At 34.3% G+C, this 20,616-nt stretch overlaps 1 protein-coding gene across 5 annotated transcripts; it reads left to right on the forward strand.

Annotated features, from left to right (window-relative positions):
* Window positions 1–8,784: 8,784 nt before the first annotated feature.
* LOC127862793 (uncharacterized) lies at window positions 8,785–18,083 on the forward strand. Of its 5 annotated transcripts, none has more exons than XM_052402065.1 (5): window positions 8,785–8,971; window positions 14,549–14,653; window positions 15,137–15,230; window positions 15,532–15,700; window positions 17,757–18,083. In XM_052402065.1, the coding sequence occupies exons 2-5, from the start codon at window positions 14,571–14,573 to the stop codon at window positions 18,017–18,019; spliced, it is 609 nt and encodes a 202-aa protein (XP_052258025.1). In that variant the 5' UTR covers window positions 8,785–8,971; window positions 14,549–14,570; the 3' UTR covers window positions 18,020–18,083. The 5 variants fall into 5 exon arrangements, with proteins under 5 accessions (XP_052258025.1, XP_052258024.1, XP_052258023.1 ...); XM_052402064.1 differs by having other exon boundaries at window positions 8,786–8,971; window positions 14,427–14,653; XM_052402063.1 differs by having other exon boundaries at window positions 8,786–8,971; window positions 14,511–14,653.
* Window positions 18,084–20,616: the final 2,533 nt, after the last annotated feature.

Below are 20,616 nucleotides of genomic sequence, written 5' to 3' on the forward strand. Positions count from 1 at the left end.
AGGCCAGCATTTTTTTATATTTGTTTTACGGGAATTTTTTCAAAAACATTGACTCAGGGGGGATAAATAACAATAAAAATAAAATCATGAAAAGTGAGCAGTCTGCCAAATAAATAATAAAAAAACTATCTAAACTGATTTTTTTGTTGTTGAAAATTTAAAATTAGGCCAATTTAACCTTATGTATACTTGCATTAACCTTTAAGTGTCTTATATATCTTATTACACTGTTGTAGAATCTTTAAATAATAATAGTAAACATATTTATATATATTTATATCTAAAAGCACCATTCGCATGTATTATACTATATTGCTTCAATAGAGACCATTAACCACGCCAGGTGTGTAGTGTATTATAATGATCGTTAAACTTTTGTTGAGTGTTAATCATATGTATGTTTGTAACAAATATAGCATGCATTTGACTTAAATAAAAATGAATTGAAAACTTTTTAAATTGTTAAATAGCTTTAAATAACAATCAACTTTGTAACTTTCATCCATGGGCGTAATATGCACACTAAAAATACTATTTAATATACAACATACTTGCTTTATATCATGATAATTTGTATCAATCATGAGAAAAAATGAGCCACATAACAGGAAATTGGACCTTAGGGCGATTGCGACCATTTTGGCTCCAAAAGAGCAGTCTGATCAGGATCCAAACTGTTCAACATAATTGTCAATCAGTCAGTTCTTCTAAAGATGTTAAGCGAACACTTTGGATCCTGATCAGACTGCGCTTGAATTGATCTTGATCCAAACTTAGGGAAGTGAAAATTCTAGTACATAAAATGTGAATATTTTATTTAAGAAACCGTGAGTTATAGACTTATATAAACATGTGCTGCATATTTGATATTTGGTAGATGACATCAGTTAGTGTTCCACTAAAGAGAATGTTAAAGTTTTTATCCAAGGTTTCAAGATTGAACATGATCCAATGTCACTTAATTGAAATAGACATACATAGTTGAACAATCTTCTCTAAATGCTAAGTCAGAGGTGAAATATTTGTTTACATCATCTTTTGGGGTGAAAATTGGCCCTCTTTGTTGATGTTGGAATTTAAATCTTTTAAATTAAAATTACATCGTTTAACAACTTACAAAACACAAAGCACAATGCTTTGATATGCGGTATAAAAAAGCGGGCATAATCTCAGAAAAGTGCATAAAATCACGGAAAAGGTAAGTTTTTAATTCTAAATGGACACATGCATTAAACCCCCTTTTCACAGAGCACGGCCCAAATGTATACTCGACTTGTAACATTTGTTTCTGTTTCTGTGAAAATATCAATAATTCGTCGGATTTTCCAGAAGTTTCGAAATCGCCTGTGTTAAGGCATGTACACGAAATAGGCAAAGCGAAATTGATTTATACATGGATAGGATAAACAACACTTACTACAGTTTAACACCGTTATCTGTAAAAAAATGGCTGCTTCTTTCGTTTGTTGAAAAAGACAACTATGTGTATAATGAACAAATACAATGATGATGATACAACGGATGATGAATACCATAATCATTATTATTATCCCCATGTTTTTCGGAGAAAAAGTGGGGATATTGTATTGATGTGCGTCTGTCCGTCCGTCCGTCCGTCCTGGGCAACTGCTCCTCCTACACTATTAGCACTAGAACCTTGAAACTTACAAACATGGTAGCTATGAGCATATGTGCGACGGTGACAGTGACGGAATTTTGATCTGACCCCTGGGTCAAAAGTTATGGGGGCTAGGGCGGGGCCGGGTCAGAGATTTTCACTCATTTTTTTTATGTTATTTTACATTAACTTCTTTATTTCTGCACCGATTTACTTCAAATTGACACTGAGCTTCTCTCTCTTATGACACTAAGGTCAATCTCAACTATGCATGGCCCCATTACCAACCCTGGGGCGCCCCGCCCACATAGGCCACGCCCACCCAAAATTGCCTTTTACTATAATTTCTTCGTTTCTACACCGATTTACTTCAAATTGATACTTAACCTCTCTTATCACAATACGGTCAATCTCAGCTATGCACGGCCCCATTACCAACCCTAGGGCACCCGCCCACATAGGCCACGCCCATCCAAAATTTCCTTTATACTATAATTTCTTCATTTCTACACAAATTCATTTCAAATTGATACTATACCTCTCTTATGACAATACGGTCAAACTCAGCTATGCATGGCCCCATTACCAACCCTGGGGCGCCCCGCCGACATAGGCCACGCCCACCCAAAATTGCCTTTTACTATAATTTCTTCATTTCTACACCAATTCACTTCAAATTGATACTGAACCTCTCTGATGACAATACAGTTAATCTCATTTGCCTTTTACTGTAATTTCTTCATTTCTACACCGATTTACTTCAAATTAATACTGAACTTCTCTTATGACAATAAGGACAATCTCAACTATGTATGGCCCCTTTACCAACCCTGGGGCGCCCCGCCCATAATAGGTCACACCCACCCAAAATTGTCTTTTACTATAATTTGTTCATTTCTACTCCGATTCACTTCTAATTGATACTGAACTTCTCTTATGACATTACGGTCAATCTCAACTATGCATTGACCCATTACTAACCATGGCGCGCCCCTGGGTCAAACATGCGGCGTGGGGATACGCGTCGGCACCTGCCGCGCCATTTCTAGTAGAAGCTGATGCTGCTGCGCTGTAATAATGTTGCTGATTAAGATGACAATTGCAATTGTGTCGATGATGATAATGCTCGTTGTGACGATGGTTGTGAAACGTCGATAACAATAATGATATCAATGATGATTGATTGATTATGCTGCAATGATCTCTTTACTGCGGAAAATGATGACTGCAAGGTCAATGTATCCATTTTCGGTATTTTATCTTTATATATATATTTATACAGTGTTGACTTCTAAATATTCATTGAGTTCGGAGAAGTAGACAAAGTATTGTAAACCTTTCATTTCCCAATAACAAATACATTAACAACATGTACGATCATAAATCGGTTTTGACTGGATTTGTCTGTGGAATATTTTCTTGAAAGTAGTTTTTGTTTTCAGTGTTGATAAATGTGCGGACATATTAAGATCATGCTTGCATAGTTTACAGTTCAATTTGTTCTTTTCTTTCAGTTTTAAACCTGAATGGGAAATCAGAAACATCAAACAATATTTACAAGTTATACATTCAAAACTTGTATGTGCTTACTAACAGTAGCATTTTCACATACACTTTAGAAAAGAAAGCTGTTGAGAAGTGAATATTCAATGAAAGGCTACTAATAACAAGAACATAACACACGCATATTCTCTTAGATCGTTTGTTATTCGGTTAACCTTATTGGGGAAGGGTTGTTATGGGGTATGGGATGGGGTTCCTGTTACAGTCGTTTTGTAAATAAACTGTGACTTTGTGAGCCGGTTTAGGAATCTGTGAAACAAACATGGATGTTATTTGCACGTGGGTCTCATGTGGGAATAACAATCAGTTTTTTGTTTGTTTGTGAAGTAATACACCTTTAAAACAGAATCAACCTGACTTTTAAAAGGGCAAATTTGTCATTTTTTGACACAATTAACGTATTTTAATTTGAGGGTTTTGAACTGAACCTTTATTTAAAATGTACAATTGTTTGCTTTTCATCGTCATACGGCATGGTTTCTCATCGTTGCCATTTGGTGGTATTGATTTAATTTGAGTGCAAGATATAATTCTTAATATTCCTATTTATCTACACAACTTTAAAATATTATATTTTATATTCCTGATATGAAATAAGTAAAAGTTCAAACATTAACGTTTTTTTAACCTGTTAAAACTGCAAAAACTAAGTACTAGTATATAAGAAATCCGCCTATTTTCCAAATTCCAGATGAGAAGCGTCAGCCCATTTTTATTATTGTTTTTAAAAAAATCGCAAAGCAAAAAACGTTATTAGAAGCATATTCTCTCTTTTTCCGTGCCAATAGACGCTTTAATATTCTCTGACGTGTAGACGCTCCTGTTCCAGGACCCTAAAAGAAGGACGCGGGTATTGAGTGGCAAATCTTTTAAAACTTGTTCACGTTCCAGTTTGAAGCTGCATAAAGTAAGTATTTCACCTCGTTCGTAAACTTAAACTTTATTCACGCATTATAAAAGACACTTTTTTTAATCTCTTCGATTTAGTATGTATACAAGTGAAGAAAACGCACACAACTGATCAGGTTTATTAAATATGCCATTGCTATTGGAAATGCAACTTCCCTGGAATCATTGTAAACTAAATATGTAAACCGTGAACTGCATAATAAAGTCATGTCCTTCACAAAGTTTGATTTGGTATACTGTTAAATAAACATTAAATAAACATATATTGTTCAGTGCGGCCATAACACGTGGTCCGTGACGTCATTTTTGCTAGCACGTCAAGTAGAAAATTGTAAACATTTCCTCGGCTAAGAAACTTCAAATCAACGTAAGTATCTTATTATTTACTCTATTTTGACGAAATGAAGCGCAGGCTATGGGAAAAGTTGAGCACTATTACCTGTTATATAAACATTTGACACCAGATAAGTAGTTTAGTCTATCATTCGAGGCAAATTCCTAGTTTTTATGTTACAATTCACGCAAGCACGACAAGCACAGTTTAAATCTGCCAAAATATCTATTTTATATTCCTTTTTGCAATGCACTAATATATGCGGACGTGAATAATTCCATATAAAATGTGTTTTGTCCGAAAACAGTATCTTAAAACACCATCTAATGACATTTCTAATATACATCAACAATTTGGCAAACAAGACAAGCAACGAAATTCAAGGCAAGCACGACAAGTCGATATTCGGCTAAAACGACCAGTTGTTATAAACTATATTTCTGAAGCTTTGGTAAATTGACAAAATTGAAAAAAACTGTTTCAGATTCGCAAATTTTCGGTTTAGTTATGATATTTGTGAGGAAACAGTATTACTGAACATTTGCCATGGTCTGATATAGCCAGTATATGCATCTTTTGACAATTTAAAAACCTAAACATTATAAAGCGTTGCAACGCGAAACGATTGAATACTTTGGAGAGTTCTGTTGTTGTCGTTTTAATTTGTGAAACTACGAAGATTGCTTATAAAACGTATTAAATACGCATCTTATGTATGCTTGGAAGGATAGCTCAGTTGGCTAATGCGTTTTTACTTCAGGATTCTGCGGTCGGGGACATTCGTAGCTCAATCGGCGAAGGTCCTTACTCATTCGTAGCTAGTCGTGGGCCGGTCGTAAGTGATTCATGCAATTCGTGAGCTCCCGAAAAATCGTGGCCAGATTTAAAACGTGTTTAAAATTTTGCCGGGACCTCCAAGACTGAATTAAATCGCGAAAAAACTTTAATAATGTAGGAAATCTAGTGTTAGAAGTACAACAGAATCACCACTACTACACTATACTACACTACACGCGTGTTTAGTCTCTATTAAAGTAATATACATGCAAAAGGTGCTTTTAGCTATAAATATATAAACAAGTATGTCTACTTTTATTATAAAAAGCTTCTACAACAGTGTAATGAGGTAAATAAAACACTTAAAGGTAAATGCAAGTATACATAACGTTAAATTGGCTGAGATATTAAATTTTCAAAAATAAAAAAATATATCGGTTTAGACAGTTTTATTATTATTTTTTTGGTCGACTGCTCACTTTTCATGCTTTTATATTTATTTTTTGTATCCCCCCCCCCCAACTCAATTTTTTTTTAAATCTTCCGTGAAACAGAAAATAAAAAATGTTGGCCTTGGTTTAACACTGACTGTAAACAAGCTAAGGACCTATTTTATAGATCGAAACAATTATTTTACAACCAGCCGAGTGACACAACATATGAGTAAATTCAATTCTCGAAAAGTTTTAAAATACATTTAGAAATTTAAAGGCGGTAATAAAAAACAAACCAATATAAATGTAAATGAGTTTGTTAATCACTTTAAAGGGGCCTTTTCACAGATTTTGGAATGTTTTGAAGTTTGTCATTAAATGCTTTATATTGATAAATGTAAACATTAAATTTTAAAAGCTCCAGTAAAAAATCAAAAATAAAATTTCAAAAAGGAAAAAAAAGTAGCCCGCAGCAGGGCTCGAACCAGTGACCCCCGGAATCCTGAAGTAAAAACGCATTAGCCAACTGAGCTATCCTGCCAAGATGCGTATTTTATACGTTATATAAGTAATCTTCGTAGTTTCACAAATTTAAACGACAATAACAAAACTCTCCAAATTATTCAATTGCTTCGCGTTGCAACGCTTTATAATTTTTAGGTTTTTAAATCGTCAAAAGATGCATATAATGGCTATATTAGACCATGGCAAATGTTCAGTAATACTGTTTCCTCACAAATATCATAACTAAACCGAAAATGTGCGAATCTGAAACAACTTTTTTCAATTTTGTCAATTTACCAAACCGTAAAAAGATCCCTTTAAACAAATGTCGGCAACGCCAAACGACAATTGTTATAGAATTACAAATATGCAGATTCAGCCGACGGCATAAATATTGATTCTCTCGATGATCCATTAACGACTGATGAAATTATTAAGACGATATCTTCGATGTCCCGAAATAAAAGCGCTGATTTGGACGGTAACTTTGCGGACTTTTTTTATTGATTGTAAAGAGTTTATTTCCCCATACCTAGTTAAAATATTCAATTATTTATTTGATAGCTGCGTATATCCTGAGTCCTGGACTAAAGGCTCCATTGTCCCAAAAATTAAGGTATGTATATTTCAAAAATATTAATATAAAAATATTCACAAATGGGAACTCAACGGCGACAATATTGAAATAGTAGATGTTTTTACGTACTTAGGTGTTAAATTTTTCTATAACGGTTCATTTTAACGCGCAGTTGGAGCATTGAATGAGCAGGCTCTCGAAGCATTTAATCACCTTATCTCATTTTTTAGCAGAATCAAATTAGATATTTAAACTACATTATTACTTTTTAACGCAACGGTATCACCAATTATCACGTATGGCTGCGAAGTCTGGGGTATTTGCGATATTCCCGAGGTTGATAAATTGCATTTCAAATTATGTTAACAAATACTTGGGGTTCGTCAACAAACATCAAACGCGGCTGTAGTAGAGTAGGTGAACTTGGTCGCTTCCCATTATCAGTCATATGTTAAGAACGAGCCCTTAATTATTGGTGTAAAATCAAAAGATCACATAATAATTTGTTAAATAGAGTATTAAATACTTTAATTACTGACGTTGCTTGCATAAATATTGATGGCAAACTGTGTTGGCCAAATGCTGTTAAAACTACACTTGATTCACTTGGTTTCAGTCATTTATGGTTGCATCAGAATCATGAAATCGATTACATTTGTATACTAAAACAAAGAGTCCGTGATGTATACATTCAAACGTGGTTTGAATGTATACAGTCTCAAAATAAGCTTAAATATTATAACATATTTAAAAAATGTTTTGAAACACACCTAAATTGTATAGATAATGAAAAACATAGAATTGCATTGAGTAGATTCCGATTGTGTTCGCATCACTTAGACATAGAAAAAGAAAGATTTAATAATATTAACGTCAAAGATCGAAAGCGTAAAATGTGTACTACTGGTATGATTGAATCTGAATATTTCATTTTCTATGTATGTGTCCAATTTATCGAGATGTTAGGTCAACATACAACATAACGCTGTCCTTTAAAGTGATATTATGGGCATCTAGCAGTTTATAGGTGTCTATCGCAACCGTTGTTTATTTTTGGTGTTTTTACTACATATAGACTTATATTTGTTAATGCAGCATCAACATACTAAAAACATATCCCGGAAAGAGAAAAATAATGCATTTCAATATCAACCGTACTTTCGTTTGACAACTGATCATGCATGTACGATGTGAACCTAAATTGAGTTTTAGTGCAGATTCTTTCATACGACACAAAGACACAATTTTGTTTTAAGGATCATTTCGCCTTACGGGACTGGCTGGGTCACGTAAAATATCGAATATAAAATATATTTTTATAAACAATTGGTAGCAAGATGAGTTGCAGATAATTGGTCAGTAACCACATTTTAACTAACTCTTTTTACCTGTTAATTCTTTTCAGCTCAATTCAACAGTGAAATATGCCCATAATATCACTTTAACACATTGAATTATTTTGAAAAAAATATGTCAACAAAGTCTGTAAAACGTATCCGTAACGTATCGAAATTTATCTACTTTGCAATGTTAAAACGAAAAGATGTCATTGATTCTTCTGTTGCTTCCTAGTTGCTTAAAATTCCGTCACATTGTTGTTTTTCTTTTTTTTGCTACATTTTACTGTTTCTTGAGCCTTTTTGGCTTTATTTATATCATCTATCGACATTATTTTATTTTATAATTTACTTTCCTTTACTTGTGGAATAACAATAATCCATATAACATACTATAATTATATGTATAGCCGAACTTCATCTTACCGTGTATATGTATTTATACCATGATTTATTTTGCCAAAAGCATGTATTGCTGATTATGTAAATAAAATAAACCATTATATTTTCTTTCACATAGCTATACTTATAGCGAATTCATAGTTACGAGAATTCGTTTTTTAATTTGCATTTTGTAAATGTTACAGTGACCTATTATTAGTATTTGTTAAGCCTACACTTTGTTCACCAATCCTAAACATCATTTATAACAGCGTATACTGATATCAAATTTTAAAACAAAACAAGTTTTGTTTAAATCACGAGGTAAGTGTATTATTAAACGCAAACAGTCATACGTCCAAGTATGTGAAGCCCGGCGTTTATCTATATAATATCTATACAATCTAAGTTTTTCGAACGAAACCAGATAAGTTAACGTGTTTATGTCTGCCCGTATGGACTAACATTACATAAGACAAACAATAGAATGTGATATTATACGATTTCTGTTTATAATACAAATACAGGATATTTGCGGTGAGTACACATATTTTATTACATGTAGTACATGTGTGCTATTGCGGCATGTATGCCAATGTGAAATTCACATAGCAACGTTACAAGTACTTAGATTTGTATGTCTATTAATATAATTTATTGATTAATATGATCTATATTTAGGATGTATACATTTACATGTCTAATATTTGTTAACCAACGCACATAATTTGTTATGGGTTAAAAAATAATATGTGGTGATATATATATAAACTGACATGAACAGGCAAAGTATAATGGGCAGATTGATTCCAAAACGTAAAGCAATAAGCCATAGGGCCAATAAAAGTGTTACATAATAGTTGGCCTAAAAATTCCTGAAATCTGACATCTGATGGCATTTCTTAGGCATGGCTTCCTTTAATGTTATAATGATTGCAAATAACTTTTTAAAAGTTTCTGGAGGGAATGTCACCCTCTGGGATGCTTGACGACCCTGTAATTAGGTCAAAAGGTCAATGAGTGCATTTTGCTTTAAAAATTGTGGTAACATTGCCAAAATTGTGAAATATCAGATACTATTATTGATTTAACTCCTGAACTGACTTATATTTGATACTCGAATGGGTTGTTTAAAACTGGTGTTGGCTTTTCATAAGTAGGTCAAAGGTCATCCAGTACACTTTTATAACCCGTATAGGACGTAAATTGCAGTGTTTGTTGAAACCAACCATGGATCCATGTATTATATATTTGTAAGTAACTTTTCAATGAGTGATGGATACTTTGTTGATGAAAAGAGTATGTATCTGTTGTATTTTAAGTGAATGTTCCTAACTTTGTAAATTACGTAACCTAAATTAAAAGAAAACAATGTTCATTTAAAGACTTTTAATACTTATTGCGTTTTATAAAATAACTACTTTTTATAAAAAGAACCAACATTTTGTCTATCCTATCAATACAATTACAAGACTTTAAACAATATAGTTACAAGTAAATATGTGTGATCTACGCTACAGTCTCTCTCTCTCAGTCTCTCTCTCTCTCTCTCTCTCGTCTCTCTTCCCTCTCACTCTCTATCTCTCTCTATCCTGTCTCGAGGCTCTCCTATCTAATCTCTGTCTCTCGTGGCGGCTCTCTCTAAATATTCTCTCGACTAGCATCTCTCTCTTCTCTCTCTTGCGCTCTCTCTCTCTCTCTTTCTCTCTCTTTTCTCTCTCTCCTCTGTCTCTCTCTCCGTCTGTCTCATGTCTCGTCCCGATTCTCTCTCTCGTCTCTCTCTCTCTTGCTCTCTATCTCTCTCTCTCTCTCTCTCTGCTATCTCTCATCTCTCCTCTCTATCTCGCTCTCCTCTCTCTCTCTCTCTATTAATTGTAATAGATATGAATAATGTTGAACAGAAATTATTTTACCAAAAACAGTGATCTATTTAGTAATACATTTCAAAATCTTGGATTACCATTTATAAAATAAAGCAAATGTTCATCTGACTTCAATGCACTATTATGACATACTGTGTCATCATGCTGAAGATATTGTCGGTCTTGTGTGATAATACATTTAACACGAATTACTATCGCAGTATATGTGTCTCCTTATCTTTTGTCGTTTACGTTAATTATCTAGGGTTTAAAAAGCCATTCGCTTCACATGCGCATTCAAACAACCATCCTTGGTCAGATCGATAGCACTTACATCGTGCTGTTCTACACTTGGTTTGACAGCCACATGATACTAACTTGACACATGCTGCAGGGACATTTGGTTTCCTCATCCGTACCGGTTACAATTTATTTTCTGCAAGTGTCCATGCGCCAGTATCAAGAAGTTCATCAGGCTGAAAATCCTTATCTGTGGCATTTAGCCATATCTTTGCCTGATAATTTGCCCTTTTAATGTGAAGTTCAAGCGCATCATTTGTAGGGGGTAAGAAATCCAAATTGTTCCTTGCTATCCAAAATCACCGATACCTACATGTGTCAATGTTTGGTGGGTGGTCCTGACAGCAGCCATATAGCACACACAGAAATTTAGAAACTGCTATAGCATCACCATCACTACCAATACCCTCCAATGTATCAGGTTTTGCGATATACTTCACCCAGGCGGTTTTCTGACTTATTCCATTTTGAGCAGACGTGGTGTCGCATCCTGTCAATGCGTAAAACCCCAAAATGTTCCTTCTGACATTGCCACCTAGTTTTTCAGATATTGTGTACACAGGATAAAGTTTTCTTTGTTAGCCTGTACCAGATATCTTATATACCTCGGCGTCAGCTCCAAGGTGGTATATTAGCAAGATCAGAACGTCAGTGTCTCTACAATATACTTTTAAACGCTTGTAGCCTCTATCAATAGCGTCCCTTGAGTGCAATATCATCCGCGTATCTGCCTCCTCATGATTTACACATAGGTTTGTCACATAAAAAGTACTCGACTAGGAATCAATATTACCTGGCAATCCACCTCCTACAACTTTAGTTGATCCTGCTGGAAGATTTGCTGATTGTTTTAGCAATTCGTTTGAGAGAAATTCAGCCAAGTCTGCTTAATTGTCATCGTGTGTGATATACTGTTCTCATATTTGCGGAGGAGGAACGTTTTGACTTGTTATGAGCTTCCTAATAGGTCGACGCTTTCCTTTTCTATTAACTCTAGTTGCTTCCTTGGTAGATTAACTTCCAAAGTATCGATCAAAAGTCGCGTCAACTCGGGTAGTGTTTGCGCTGAAATGCCTTGAAACAGATGTTACAAAAACAGTTGCATATTGTCCAAATGCTTGACAGTCCTAAGGCTTACCAAAACTCTGTATTAGCGCGTGTCCATCAATTATTGCACATGTTGCATCAGTCATCGTCGGAACAACTTGAGGCTTCACTATATCATTGCCCTTTGTTAGCAATTGGAGTAATTCGTTTTCTGAGTTTCATGCATTTTCCCACTAGCCTTTGCAAATGATAATGGCACATCAAAAAGTAATGTTCTAGTACAGATGCTGTTTCTACGGCTCTCCCTGAATAAGCTGCGTTGAACAGTCTCTACATTAGCTTTCTATCAGCCTTTAAAATCTTTTTCACTTTCTGCTGTTCAATGACTGTCCTCTTATAGAGATATGCAAATGTTTTGGAATGTACCTTTTGAATAGGAGCATAAAATTCAATATTCTGCTCTTTCAGCCTTTTCTCTACAAATTCCTTGAGTAATGTTTTACATCGACTTTCACAGATTAATAATTCATCTCTGATATCAACGTCCTTAGATGCTATTGAGAACAGTCTGTTCTCCTCTTCATGCACTCAGAAAATATCATACGAACCAAAGAGCTGCATCATTTTCTTGATGCACTTTTCCTCGGAAGAAACTCTCGAACGAGTTCCATCTGCTCTATTCTTGAATATTCCATTATCTACGTCATCATCATGTTGATTAAACAATTTCATGTTATAATTGTAAACCTCAGATCTTACTGACCACGTAATACGAAAACTATCTATTGCCTGGTCCTGTCTTGTTATTCCAAGTATACCCCCTGTCGTTTTACACACTCTGTTTATCCGCTCAGTAGCTTGGTCGACGGGTACTCCGTTGAGTGCTTTTTTACTTCAGTCTGACTACAAAGTGACCTTCAGTATACTCTTTGAACACTTCAGGTGCTTCATATTCTAATGCTTTTATGTCTGCTAGATATACAGGACCCCAACGGGCATGGTTTGTCTGGTCGTACACCATTAGCCACGGTAGAATTTCGGAAAAGGCTTCAATATGCAACAGCCAATAGACTATTCTTTGGGCTGTAATGAACTTCATAAGTATTTCAACAAAATAAAGGTAGGAATTCAAGAAAGAAAAGTTCTTTAATTCCCTTTTCTCTTTGACGAATTTATCTAGTAATTCACCTATCTATCTCCTTGACTTCTTCAAGAAGATTATCATTTGCTTCACGAAAATCATCTTGGTTCAAGCGACTTTTCATTTCAAAAGCAACCTCTAACTCTCTTACTTCATGTTCAAGTTCTGGAATTTCTTCTTCCTTAGATTATTACCACTGACTTAAATATCTTAACTTTAACCTCCAAATCGCTTCATATGCAAGCATAAGACCCCTAACCGCTCACTAATATGCCATTCCATCCATAACATAAGTAACAGCATTTGGTCTAAATACACCTACTTCAAGAAAAACGTCCTCTAATTCTGAACATTCCATATGTTGACCGATCGCGCGAAGGAAATTGAAGCATACATGAAGTCCTCCCATCATGAAAATAATATTCTTGTAACGTTATTTTATTTGCCCATAATATTTCTTTGCCTTTGCTGTATAATGGCTGGTCAGCAGTTATAACAGTGTATTTCTGTCAAACATGCCTACATATTTCTTACACACAGATGAGTTTCAGTCTTTTTTAAGCGTACGTTGTTTTCGCTTTTCGCTCGAATATATATATATTTAATGGATGCTTTTTTCTTCTTTTTACTTAACAAATATGTTTATAGAGTTAACAAAAATCAGCAAGAATTATTCAATTTTTTAAAAATACTTTTGGAAAATAATATGTTATTCTGTTGATGTTCAATGCCATTTGTCATGTTTATTTTGGCATAAAAGTGCACTGAATGACCTTTTGCTCTATATAAGTATATACTAGAATAAATAAAATTTTAAATAGATCCAAGAAGATTCATTTTCAGACAATATCACTGTCTTAAACGTTTCAGTTTTGGTTATAAATCAAAATGAGATGTATTTCATCTCCTAAACAACTGAAAACTGTACCTATGGACCTAATTAAAAGGATATCAAGCACCTAAGAAGGTGACATTCCCTCTAGATTTTCAGCAGAGGTTATGCAGATACCAAAAACATAAAAAGAACCCATGGCTTAAAAATGCCAACCAACTTTTTTTTCAGGCACATTTCTCAGATTTTTAGGTTAACTATAAGGGCATATAAGCAAATGTGTTTTCTAGACATTTAGACCGCGTGATTGCATTACGCTGAAAGAAATGGGAAGCAGGCTGTCACCTACACATATACACATACAAATGTACAAATGAATCGTATAATCGTTAGAATATCCCATATTTAACACACGCATTTGAAAGCGGTTTCAGTATTATTTATTAGTATTTTTGTAAACGGTGTAAAGGGGTACAAGTATTGCGAAATATAATAGTCTAAATCGATGACATACGACAGAACTTTGGAGAGTACTTTTATGCGAAAGACGACACGATTTGTTTCACAAGGTTTAAAACATTCTAAGCCTTCTCTTACATGGTTATGTCGTGTTTAAGTGATACATACCATAACATGTATGGTGTGCGAATTCCAATGTGATTGCCTATCATAAATTTAATTGAGATATCGTAGCAAGCATTTCCTTTTTGTTAAGTTATTAAGTTAGGATTTCAATACAGATGTTTGCAGCTCTATGGCGTATCTTTCACATGTTTGATATGCTCTATCATACCGTTTGTCACTCTGCAGATGTTTACCTCACAGTTAGGCCGTTGATATAGTATTACAAAGATGTACTCATTGTGTGTTAAGTTGGAGCTCCAATACTTATAGCGGCTACATAAACGGAGCATATGCAACATGTCCGGCAGGTGTTCAAACTGTGGCAGGAAGATGCAAGTATCCGAAGATCGAAATCACGAGGAAATTTGTCGTAATATTGTGCAGTGCAAAAACTGTGGGCAACTTGTCGATAGGTATGTTATTATCGTCAAATTCTAGACTAAATACACTGGTTAATTTGTGCATGTCATTATTGTAATTGATAGCTCATAGCATAACAATATTATTATACTGATTTGTTTTGTAATTGTCTTCAGTTACTACCAGTAAAAGTTAATTGTACTATTGTTGTATTTCAATTAATATTTTAATTTGTAATATATGTATTGATATTTCATAATCTTACGCGCGTGTTTTTCGCTTTTCGCTCGAAAGTCTTTCCGAAAAATATGAACACTTGTATAAAAAAAACTGTTTAAAAGCATTAAGTCGAACACTACGCAGCATGTTCAATATACAAATCTACCTAATATTACTCATGGCGTTCATTAACGGATACCTTAGACATTTCCATACATGACGCACGAAACACTATTTCTAAATAAATCCTACGTATACAGGCTGACATTTAAGAACATGCTAGGTGTATATTGAATAAGTATTAACTGCAATTCCAGTACCATGACACGGACACACGACACGTTCCTGTGTCCGGAAAGCAATATATGGCTGTTGAAATGTGAATGGTCGCCAATGACACCCTTCATTGAGGTATTACTATACGTTCGTGTCTTCTGTTGTACAAAATTTCGTTGTTTTTTTGTTTAAAACAGATTGGTTTAATTCTGTACGTGTATTTTCATGCGAGAAAGTTTGCGACTCGACGTAAACATGCGGAAGAACCGCAACTAAATTGTCTAAATCAGTTATTTCATATTATTATACCTGGCTGCGCATTTCATTTTGACATTTTTGAGCAAAAATGTGTTTGTGCTGCAGCTAATAAAAAGGCCATTAAAAAGCAATAGTTAAATTTGTTATTTAATATGGTATTTTAATTTTATTTTTACAGCCTCGCCATGACTTGTTGAACGCCAGTGTTTCCGATCAAAATCATGTTGCTATAAGAAACCTAAGCGAATCTCATTCGTTGATAAATACACAACGGACTGGTGACGATCACGACAAAAATACAACCAATACTACGTCATCGGAAAATTGTATTTCAAAGAAATTGGCTGGTAATGTATCTGATAAAATATTCTTGTACAACGAAATGCAACTTAAACTATCTCTATAAGCACATTTCTAACAATTTAAACGTACGCATTCATCTCAATAGTTCAAACAGTAAAGTTTTAATTCAAACTATGTTAGGCTTTTGTTGGCAACTGGTTGCGAAGGTGCAGAGCTTAATAATTGAAATAAACACCTTTTTAACTCGCACTATTCTTTATTGTATCAATTTGGTGACCGATGGTTACAGTCAGTAACCCTAAGTTTTTTTGTGATTTTAATGTCAACATTTTCTCAATATTAAGCCAAAACCTACCTGTTTACATGATGTAGATTATAGATGGTACATATCCATTATGGATTATATGAACTCTCAATGACTGCTTTTCTTTATTATATTTTTTATTATTATTGATATTATTTATAAATACTGTACATTGCATATCACTTGTCTTTCCAGTGTTTGTCGAATCCACTTTTAAATACGTTCCCATTTTTGCAGATGATTTTGTTGTTACCATGTGTTAAACGTGGATTTTGTTCCCAATCAAAACTTAGATAAGCTGTATCTTAACCACATTCCTTTTATGGAAATGCATCATACCATTGATTGCCTTTTGGCGCCTTGATAGGTTACCATCAGTGTTTACTCAAGGGATACAGCTGGCTTTCGTTGTTGAATGTGTCAGTTGAAGCTATGTTGTTGTTGTCTTCATGGCCCACAAACAATAAATCCTCAACATCAATAGGATCATTCAATCTTGACATAAAATGTTACTCGGACGTGAAAACGATATAATTCATCTGTAAGTCGTCTAAAACAATAACCAAGTGATTTTGAATGCAGGGTATATTTAAAAATAAAACTAATGTAAACAGCATGAAAAAGGCTTTTATGTGTTTTCCATTATTACATTCTTTTTCAAATATAATTATGTCAACTAAAGTTAGATTAGAAATAAAAAGACTGACTTTCCCAATAAAATACTGTCTGTAAAAACATATGTTTTATCTAAAAAGAATGAAAAAAAAGCATGAATTGTAATCTTAAGTCTTATACATGTAAAAGCACTGATGCAAAGAGATCGTTCATTAGTTTACTTTGTCTGTATCGTTGAAGTACTCTATTACGGCTTTCCGAATCACCAATATAGCGTGTACTCTTTGCCTGTAATTTGATATAATTCCATAATGCTTTCGGCGACCTTTTACGCTCTTTGCGATTATTTGTATTGACACGTATGACTTTTTTTGCAGAGGTACTAATTTTAAAATAATTCGAATGTTCTCCATGATTGTGACTATATGTGAAGTGCTTCTATGCTTTTATAATGTTTACAAATTTAACTCAAACAATATGTCAATCCATTTAGATTTTTTGAATATGTTCTATTTGGTACTTGCCGGAATAGATGGCTTCATATAGTATTTGTCCATAACAAATTTCCACATTGCATATAACTTTGTTTTACTCTGTATTTTTTATGAACAGAGTATTAATGATGAATGTAAACAAAACATAATGACTGTTTAATAATTTCACCATAAATAAAATGAGCTTATTTCATTGAAATTCATACATACCAAGTTTACGCCACCACCATATTAGTTATAGAACCAAATATTGTGTGTTTGTCTCATATAAAAAACATCATATATAAGTGGGGATTTTCCAAAACTGTAAATGTTTTTTATAAATGAGGTCCTACTGTAAAAGTCTTATCACCTCTTCCAAACTTAAAATCATACGTTTTATACATCACATTTTAACAGTTTGGTTTTGCTTAGTTACATCAGACATACGTGTCTAATGATACCACAAATAATTTAGAAAAAAAAAACTCATTTTAATACTATCAGATTTTTTTCTGTCAAAACATGTTATCCAAAATCAAACGGCTGCGGGTTTAAGAGATCGTAACAGTATTGAGCAACAGGTCTATGATCGTTAGGTAGCTTAAGGTAGCTAATATCGTTTCTTTTCGTGGGTTCGTTTGTAAGTTCCATGCTTTACTAATTCTTATTAACATTTATTTTGTTATTCTTGCGTGTGTGTTCCAGAGACCGAAGCCTTGCTTTTCAAGCCTAACCATTTTAACCTTTCCGCTGCGTCCCCTGAATGCAGAACATCGCATCTAGAATCGCCGCCGACATGTGAGCCCTCAACGATAGACCCCGTCTCGTCGATTTCTATATGCTCCGTCTCGTCGGGTTTGGCAACGCCTGCCCGTCGGCGATTGTTCAATGAACTCGGTTCGTCGGGCGATGAATCAGTTGGCGATTTTCAGCCAGTCTGTAGACTGTCTTCTTTTTATGAAAAATGATACTATTATTTTTGATGACGTTGTTTTTAAAGATCAGATGATACATTAAAACCCCTTGTTTGTATTCATCTTCTTGCGTTTTATTGAATTTGGGATATGGGACTATACACCATTTGAATACCATAAAACCATGTGCCATCAAATAATGTTCTAAATCAATGCTTAAACAATGTCATTAATTTGTTGCATTTAGTTTTTAAAGTACAAACTATGTCCTATAATTTAAATTTTATTAATTTAACAATTTAAATACTGTTTATGTCGTTTGTTTTAATTCAATGCTGCCTAACTAAATTGTCGAAATTATGCTTCAACGAATGTGTCTTATTTCATGATATTTTAATAAACGTTCAAATAAACGTATTTTCACAAACATATATTTAAAAAACATATATTCTGCGCCTTAGCTGATTTTTCTTGGGGATTTGATGAAGTATGGAGAGGAGGCCCTTGTTAAATAATTGTTGTTTGCTACTCAGGCCGCCATGGTCTCACAATATCCCTCTGACCTGAACTAGATAAGAAACTGTAATAGTTATTGTAAAAACTGGAACCTTGAAAATGATTTAGCGCAAACAAAAATACAACGTTGAAAGCGAGCTTTAATGTATAATGTGGAACTAATCCGCTAGAAATAAAGAACAGTTTTCATTATTCTGGCGTTACATGCTTGAGTATTCGATCTTTCTAAATCGCGTGTAATCATATGAAAGTGCCAGCCCCCGTAATTCACGCACCTTCTTTGGATTCGTGCTAACAATGCCACGTTATTCGTCGACCTAGCTTTAACACTTTTTGATCTAACTGCCGTACAAATACTTACTCATGATTCACAATTATTTGGTCATCATTGCTAGAAATACTGGACAAATTTCACCAACATCTCACTTAAGTCCCCCGGTCCACACCATAATTTTGTATGGTGACTTAGACCGCTACATGCATTTAAACAAAACTAATATGTTTATGAAATAGACTCATCACTGCTAAAATGTCGTCTGCTGAACTTCTAAAATTAGCATTATCTTCGATTTTTTTCAAAGACTACTATCAAAATAGCAAACAGTTTGGATCATCTGGATCCAAAATGTTTGCAAAAGCCTTCAAAACTCGGTTCCAGCACTGAAAGAATTAAAGAAAGCGAACTAAATATGAGACGCGTTCTGAGAAAACCGGGCATAATGCATGTGCGTAAAGTGGCGTCCAAGATTAGCCTGTGCAGTCCGCACAGGCTTATCAGGGACGACACTTTCCGCTTTTATGACATTTTTCGTTTAAATGACGTCTCTTCTTAGCAAAAATCCAATTAAGGTGGAAAGTGTCGTCCATGATTAGCCTGTGCAGACTGCACAGGCTAATCTATAACGACACTTAACGCACATGCATTATGCCCAGTTTTCTCGGAACGCGACCCATTTGCTAAATTCTTTATACATGCCCCAGCCTATAATTAATTTCAAACGGTTAAATACAATTAATGTAATATTACTCTTGTAAGAACACCAGACATTTGGCAAAATCGAATATTATGTGCACACAGAAGTATCGACATACATACACACATCGATCAATTTAAGCAAACAGTGAACGCTTAACTAAACATTAGCAAAAAAGTGCGCATGTGCATCAGTTTGAAAACAAACCATCAATTGAGTCTTGTTCTGAGAAAACTGGGTTTATTGCATATGCGTAAAGTGTCGTCCCAGATTAGCATGTGCAGTCCGCACAGGCTAATCAGGGACGACACTTTCCGCTTTTATGGTATTTTTCGTTTAAAGGAAGTCCCTTCTTACCGAAAATCTTGTTTAAGCGGAAAGTGTCGCCCCTGATTAGCTTGTGCGGACTGCACAGGCTAATCTGGGACGACACTTTACGCACATGCATTATGTCCAGTTTTCTCAGAACGCGATTAAATAAATAGAGCCTTAGCTGAACCTTTTACACAATTAATTTGATTTCATGGAAATATACAAAACTTTAAAGAGTGGATAAAAAATACCTTGAAAGTTTGTTGAGAAACGGCATAATAACACATTATTCGCCATAAGACAAAATGATTTATCGTAAAACGTACATATAAAAATACCGTAGAAAGCAACCAAAATTCAAATGTACATTGATATGCACAGTGAGTTTATAAATATAATTTCATCATTTATTGAACACTTTCTTGAGCATGCTGGGGCGCTAGCTTGAAACGCAAGCACCCAACAATTGCTATTTATCGAGCGCTAATGTATGCCTAATTAAAAAGTAGTTTGATTTTATATGAGTGAATACAACTGCACAGAATACTATGTGACTAAACTTTAAGCGCATGCATTAAGCCCAGGTTTCCCAGAAAACGGCTAATATGTTTAAATTTTCTTACCAAATTAAATTCCAAGTTTCATAATTCATGTGTGACAGTAATAATGGTCGTTATGGCACATTAACTATCATCAAGACCACCGAAATAACGCAGGATGCTAAATAATAAATAAGTTAAGTCTTAAACACGTGGTCTTCAGAAGGTTTATATAATCCGCATATAAATTATGCATAGCGAACAATAGGGAACAATAATGTACCGTTACATAAGATATATTATTTAATGT

The sequence above is a fragment of the Dreissena polymorpha genome, chromosome 16, assembly GCF_020536995.1.
Source record: "Dreissena polymorpha isolate Duluth1 chromosome 16, UMN_Dpol_1.0, whole genome shotgun sequence".
Lineage (NCBI taxonomy): Eukaryota > Metazoa > Mollusca > Bivalvia > Myida > Dreissenidae > Dreissena > Dreissena polymorpha.